Below are 7,362 nucleotides of genomic sequence, written 5' to 3' on the forward strand. Positions count from 1 at the left end.
GCCATGCTGAGGGCTGAGGCCATGGGTGGCTGCTGTCATGACATCCATTCTGCTGGCCCAGTGCCAGGAGCTGGACCCTCCTTGGGAAAAAGCAGGGCTTCCTGAGTCAAGGGGCCAGATGTGGGCCCCCGCCAGTGACCAGAGGGCTTCTGAGGCAGGAGTGGAAGGCAGAGGGCAGAGGTGGTAGAGGAGACAGAAGGACAGGCCTCTCAGTGGCACTTCTCATCCCTCCCTGCACATGTCACATCATCCCGCCTGGTCCTTTACAGGAGCCCTGGGCAGCCTGAGACAGATATGATTCCTCAGATAAAGAACCAACTCAGAGAGGTGCAGGGGTCATCGGGAGAGAAGACGGTGATCTTCAGGGGGGGCCACGGATCCTCAGCCCCATACTGAGCTGGGACCTGACCCTTTCCTCCTTCTGGGGAAGATGTGACCCCATGGCTGCTCGGTTTCCCATGCCCAAGTCTGGCTGAGCTCACACAGGTGACAAAGTTTCAGCCAGCATCCAGTGGGCCCCCAGCCCAACATGTGCATATTTTCCATTCCTACCCGGTGTGTCTGGGCGATTCTGGGGCAGGTGAAGAGCCGCAACAAGTGTGCCGTTTCCCCTTCCTTCTCTCTTCTTCCCTGACCCCGACCACGGGAGAGCTTCTTTCCCTTCCCTTTGTTGCCTCTCTCTCCCCTGTCTCTGTGCCCCTATGTCTCTCTCATCTCTCCCTTCCTACCTTCACTCCCTTTCTGTCTTCATCCCCTCCATCTCCCTCCTTGAGCCCCACCTCACTCACCTCGCGGGCCCAGCATCCTGGGCCATCCCTGGGGGGTGTCGGGGTCTTGCCAGAGTGCTGGACCCCCAGTGAGGTAGCAGAGCCCCGGGCTCCCACTCCATCCCCTCTTCTCCCCACAGCCTTCAGTGGGGCCCTGGAGGAAGGAAGGGAGGAGAAGGAAGCCCTGCAGCATGGGTTTGAAATGCTGGTCCCTGTGGCACTGGAGAAGGGAGTCCGAGTAGTCTGGGTGGGAGCTACCTAGGCGAAGGAGAGGAAGGGAGGGAGGGAAGGAATATTAAAGTGAAGGTACTGAGAGAGATGAGGAGACAGTGCCTTTCAGACAGTAAGATGACAGATGCTCAGTGCTCAACAGGCAAGTGGACTGCAAACCCTTAAAATCAGGAGCAGAGGTGGGCAAAGGGTGCTGCTGGATTGGCCAGAACACACTGATCTCTGTTTATGATATTACTGTTTTAACTCAAAGGAAGCATTGCAACCTTGAACTATCAACCACCTGTTCTCTATTTTTGGTTTTGGACAGGGCCATCAGAGAATGTTTCCCGAAATTATTATGCCTGGTAAGTGCCTACGAAAATCATTGTCTCTTACTAATGTCGGTGATCTCTGCACCTGCCCTCAAGCCCTTTGGGTCTTGCCTAGATCACATATTAGCATCAGAACCTTAACCATTAACCATTTTGGGGGACATGGACTCCTGAAAATGACATTGATATAGTTGTTGGAAAAATACCCATAAATACACACACACACACACACACACACACACAAGTTGCATATAACACTAGAGACTTCCAAGACCTCATGAAGAAGACATCCACTGTAAGCTCTCCCATGGAATTTCCCGGGCCCTTTCATACCTGACCTCTGACACTCACCCTCACACCTGACCTCTGACACTCACCCTCCTGAACCCATCTTTTTCCCCGGTAATCCAGGGACACTCCCCTGGTCTCCACTCCTGATTTCCTCTTTCCTTCTCCAGGATGGGCAAGAGTTACCCTCACCAATTAACATTGACGTTGACACTCCCTAGGTAATAAAGCCCTGCAAGGTGACGAAGAGTATCAAACAACATTTAGCGAGTTGCAGGAGAGGCTTTATCAGCCACACAATCTCAAATGCCTTTTGATTCCAGGAAAGCTATAAAGGATCTGAGACACTGAAGAGTCTAATCCTGCAATTCCTGCAGCTGTAAGTACCCTTGGGAGTCTGAGCAAGGGGAGGAGGGGTAGGACAGTTGCGGCCACCTAAGCACAGGTCTGCTCATCAGACTTCTCAAGTCTCATTTGAGGTCCAGACCACAGAGATCGACTGTCCTCATTACTCCCCCTCAGGTATTACTTGATCCATGACTGTGGAGACCAACAGCATCTCCTTGGTGCTTATCATGAGGAGGCCTGCTTCTCCCTGACGATTCTCTTCCACTCCAAGGATGCAGCCATGTGAGCATCACAGCCGAGACTCTGCTCCCGACCCATGTGGCTCCCCAGCAGACACAGGTAAGCTCCTACATACGCCCACCACCCACTCTTCCTCTTTGTCTCCTAGAAGCACCTTGTGCAAGTACTTCAAGGACAGCAGGAATTTAAAGAAGTTCAAGGACCCCCATGAGTGTGTGATGGGAAGACTGGGTGGGAAAGGTTGGTGAAGGGGTCAATCATAGAGGCCAGGGAGTGGCAGCCACTGACCTGTGTTTGCTTCCCCTCCCCTCACAGACCTGCGGGTCCAGCTGCTGAAGCACACAAAATGTTTCATTGTGCACACCCTCTGTGTGTTGCCCAAGACTCAGCATGACTTCAGCTCCTTCGTGGTGGACCTGTGGTTCCAGACAGTGACCACCTGCTTCCTCCCTCGGGCGGGCCCAGGAAGCCGCAGGTGGGTAGGAGGTGGAGGTGGTGACTGGGTGCCTGGGCTTTTCCCTTTTAGTAGATGATGCTCTGCTTCTCTGTCAACAGGGTGTTCAAGGAGGTGAGTGTGTGTCGACCCCCCTCCCCAGATGCTTCACTGCTCCCTCCCCCTGCCCAGGGTATGCAGGGCAGACAGGCGTGGGGACACAGGCTGTGGAATTTGGTGGCTCTCATCCCAGATCCTTACTCTGAGAACTTGGGCCGTTACTGAACCTCTCAGTTTCCTCATTTGCAAAATGAGGTAGTAGTATCCACCTCTTGGGCGGCTGTGAAAAATGCATCCCGTCAACTTGTGTAGTGGTCGTCAGGGGCCCTGTCACTGGGCGCAGACTGCTCCTACAGTTGCCCTCCCCATTCCCGACACCCTGGCCCCCGTGAACAACTGCCCTCTCAGCATGAGTGTCCAGTCACACCCTGACCGGGGACCGCCGTGTGAGCGTGTACAGCACATGCAGCTATAAGGGGTACTGTTGTTTGTTTGCTGTTGAAGTGGAAGGAAGTTCTCAGGGCTGTGTGCGTTCCTTCACCCGGACCTTCATCGCTACCCCTGCCCACGACTGCAGGTGAGAGTCCTGTTGTGGGCGGGAATGCCCATCCCCGCCTGGGCTCAGGGGCGTGGGAATGTGGTGGTGCAGATCTTAGGTTTACTCAGTATTGTGGAAAGCCAGCAGGGGGATCCCAGGAGCAGTCTAGCCTAGTGGTTAAGAAGAACATGGGATCTGGAAGTGTGAGTCTTCATGGGCTCTGGAATCGACCTATGGGTTCTCTCCTTGAGCCAACACTCACTCGCTGTGTGACCTTGGTCAAGCCACATGACGTCTCTGTGACTCAGTGTCTTCTTCTGAGAATGGCGATCAGACCGTCCACTCCTTGGGCTGTGGTAAAGGGTAAATGCGAAATTGCCCGTGGGTTGGGGATAAACCTATAAATCGAGTGAAGGTGGTAGACAGTCTCTCCAAAGGTGGGCTCTGTGGGGAGGGGCAGAGGTACCAGTAACGGAACCTGGGATACAGACACAGCAGGGGTATGGAAGGAAACTAGTTGCTGAGTGGCAGTGGGAGCAGGATCGTTGTTTGGGGAGTGGGGTGGTCCATGTGTCCATGTCTGAGGGCCCATTTTTCCTCCAGTCTATGCATTGTGAATGACGAACTGTTTGTGAGGGATGCCAGCCCCAGTGAGACTCAAGAGTGCGTTCTCCATCCCAATGCCTACACCCTCCTCCCTCTCCCAGGGGCAGCAGGAAATGGTGCAGGCTTTCTCCACCCTGTCTGGGATGAAATTCGAGTGGTCTCAGAAGTGAGTGCTGGGTGTGCATGGGAATGTGTGGGGGAGTGAATCATGGAAACTCGAAAGCAATTTGGAAAAATAGCTTTTTGAATATTTTGCTTCCAAAAAATAAAAGTGAGCCCATGAAAAAGGTGTCATACTATTATATGTGTAAAGGGTTTTCGAGATGGTATAATGCTCAGTGACATTATCTTGTGTATGGAAAATCCAGGACAATCCACACACACACCAACCAACCAACCAACCAACAAAACACCCTACTAGAGCTGATAACCAAGTTCACCAAAGTTGCAGGATACAAGACCAATATACAAAACTTATTTGTATTTCCATGTACTTGCAATGAACAACCCAAAAATGAAATTAAGAAAGCAAGCCCAGTTACCATGGCATCAAAATAGTACAATGCTTTGATACAAATGTAACAAAAGAAGTGCAAATCTCATACTCCCAAGTCTGTAAAATGCTGTTGAAAAAAATAAAGAAGACCTAAATAAATGGAAAGACACTCCATTTTCATGGGTTGGAAGGCAATATTATTACATTGGCAGTACTACCCAGAGCAAACTAGGTTCAATGCAGCCCCTATCAGAATCCTTCTTTGCAACAATTGACAAGGTTATCCTAAACTTCCTATGAAAGTGCACCAAAACAATCTCGAAAGAGAAGAACAAAGTTAGAAGACTCACACGTCCCAATTTCAAAACTTGCTACAAAGCCACAGTAATAAAGACTACATGGTACTGGCCTGTGGACAGTGTATGAATCAGTGGAATAGAACTGAGAGTCCACAGATAAACCTTCACATTTATGGTCAACTGATTATCAACCTGACAGAGTGCTGAAAATATCTGATGGGAAAATAATAGTGTTTTCAACAAATGGTGCTGGGACAAGTGGGTATCCGCATGCAAACCAAAGAATTTTGACCCCTGACTCACACTCCATGTACAAACATAGCCTGAAAATGGATCAAAGATCTAAAAGTAAGAGCTAAGACTATAAAAATCTGGGAAGGAAACGTAGGTGTAAGTCTTCACAAATTAGGCAATCATTTCTTACATATGACACCAAAAGCACAAGCAACCAAAGAAAAAAAGTAGATAAATTGTTGACTTCATCAAAACTAAAACCTTTTGAGCATCAAAGCACAGTATCAAAAAGGTGAAAAGCCCACCAACAGAATGGGAGAAAATATTTGCATATCACATATCTGGCAAGAATATGTGAAGAACCCTTGCAACTCAACAATACAAAGGCAAGCACCCCAATTTTTTAAAAATGGGGACAGGCTCTGAATGGACATTTCTCCAAAGAAGACATATAAATGGCCAAGAAGGAAATGAGAAACTTCTCAACATCGTTAGTCATCAAGGAAATGCAAATTGAAACCACAGTGAGTTACCAGGTCACGCCCACTAAGATGGCTTTAATCAGTGAAACAAATGATAACAAGTGTTGGTGAGGATGTGGAGACATTGGAATTCTCATGTGTTACTGATGGGAATATAAAAGGGAGCAGTGGTTTGGGAAAACAGTTTGGCACTTCCCCGAAATGTTAAACATGGAGTTACCATATGACCCAGTAATCCCACTCCTAAGTATCCCACCAGGAGAAATGAAAACATATGTTCACTCCAAAATTTGTTCAGGAACGTTCATAGCAGCATTATTGATAATAGCCGAAAAGTGGAAACAACCCAAATGTCCTGTAGCTGATGAATGGATGAATAAATCTTGGTACATCCATATAGTAGAATATTATTCAGTCATAAAAAAGAATACTGTTCTGATACACGTCATAACATGGATGAACCTTGAAAACATGATGCTAAGTGAAAGAAGCCAGTCACAAAAAGTCAAATATTGTATGAAGTGTCCAGAATCGGCAAATCCACAGGGACCAAAAGCAGATTAGTGGTTGCCAGGGTCTGGGGGAAGGGGAGGAATAGGGAGTGATCACTAATGGTTAAGGAGCTTCTTTTTGAGGTGGTAAAATTACTTTGGAATTAGATAGTTGTGGTGGTTGCACAATCGTGTGAATGTACTAAAAAGCACTGATTTGTATACTTTAAAATGGTGTGTGCATTATATCTCAATAAAAGATGGTTGGAGACTTGTACTTTAGAATTTTCCATTTGTTATTTTCTTGAACATCTTTCTTGATCAGTATATATTGAATTCCCTTGCTCTTTTGAACAGCTCTACTTTTCTGTTTTGAATTCTAGTGGGCATGAATGCTAGTGATAGATGGTTTGCTTTTCACTGGGTCTTTCTTCATCATTACACATAGTGTTCATACTGGTACATGTGTCCCAGCAAGAAAGTGGCATAGATTTAGCGGTGGCATTGCATGGTCAGCATGACTCTACTGTGGTACTAATGGAGATCACCTGTTGTTCTCCCACTGCAGGTGCCTTCAGGACAACGAATGGAACTACACCAGAGCTGGTCAGGTCTGCAGTATGCTCAAGGTGAGGTCTGGGAATCAAGTGGGTTAAAGATGAACGTTTCTGGGCCTTCAGGGAGGCCAAGAAGGTGGAGGCCGGTGGCCTGGGAATGGAACTCAGGGAGCAGGCTCTTCTGACATTCCAACTCCTCTCCAGACCGAGGGCAAGATCCCAGAGGAGGCCTTCAAAGAAATCCCCTAAAAGGAGTGCTTGGATGTCATCTTTGTCTTCATCCACATCATATTTTCTCTCCAGCCTCAGGCCATGCCCATGCCTGGGGTTGGAAGCCTGGCTGACCAAGAAGCCAAAGTTACGTTGTAGGCCAGGTAACATAGCCACCTGAAGGGTCAGCTGTTCTGTGTCTTTTCCCCACTCACGATTGCTGTTTGGTTTCATAATAAAGAGTGCTGTTGCAAGCTGTATGTTGTGTGTTCTCCATTGCTCTTCCCTGCCCCAATCACGAGCCAGTAGGTCCAGGCCTCAATGTCCCTGCCTTTGTCCCCAAGGAGGAGGCACCTTCTAACCCAAACAAGTGGGTTTTTTATATACTTTTTTTCCATTTATAAAACATGAAGTTTCTGCACAAAAATGGGATAACAATGGGATTTAAAGTGCATGCATCAAAACTCCTTTATGTCCCAGCTAGATGGGTTTACATATATCATGTGTCAAGTTGGGAAATTTAAAAATACATGTAGACAATTGAAAATGGAAACACAGCATACCAAAACCTGTGTGACAGAGCAAAAGCAATGATCAGAGGAAAATCTATTAGTTGTTAGGTAAACACAAAATAAAGCCACAATAGGATGCCACTTCACACCTACTACATTGCCTATAGCTTTTTTTTTAAGGAACATAACAAGACGAACTTTGGTGAGGATGTGGAGAAATTGGAACTTCTGTACATTGTTGGTGGGGATACAAATG

General features: G+C 47.7%; 1 protein-coding gene across 1 annotated transcript in view; it reads left to right on the plus strand.

Annotated features, from left to right (window-relative positions):
- Window positions 1–6,633, plus strand: part of LOC112411694 (nuclear RNA export factor 2-like) — a 12,099-nt gene extending 5,466 nt beyond the window's left edge. Inside the window, 12 exon segments of the mRNA XM_024762946.1 lie at window positions 1,309–1,345; window positions 1,771–1,839; window positions 1,924–1,979; window positions 2,123–2,230; window positions 2,337–2,401; window positions 2,504–2,619; window positions 2,715–2,760; window positions 3,186–3,258; window positions 3,823–3,880; window positions 3,882–3,991; window positions 6,396–6,456; window positions 6,589–6,633. Coding sequence (XP_024618714.1) covers window positions 1,309–1,345; window positions 1,771–1,839; window positions 1,924–1,979; window positions 2,123–2,230; window positions 2,337–2,401; window positions 2,504–2,619; window positions 2,715–2,760; window positions 3,186–3,258; window positions 3,823–3,880; window positions 3,882–3,991; window positions 6,396–6,456; window positions 6,589–6,633 — 844 coding nt within the window.
- The last annotated feature ends 729 nt before the right edge of the window (window positions 6,634–7,362 follow it).

This window comes from Neophocaena asiaeorientalis, unplaced genomic scaffold, assembly GCF_003031525.2.
Source record: "Neophocaena asiaeorientalis asiaeorientalis breed wild unplaced genomic scaffold, Neophocaena_asiaeorientalis_V1.1 scaffold794, whole genome shotgun sequence".
Taxonomy (NCBI): domain Eukaryota; kingdom Metazoa; phylum Chordata; class Mammalia; order Artiodactyla; family Phocoenidae; genus Neophocaena; species Neophocaena asiaeorientalis.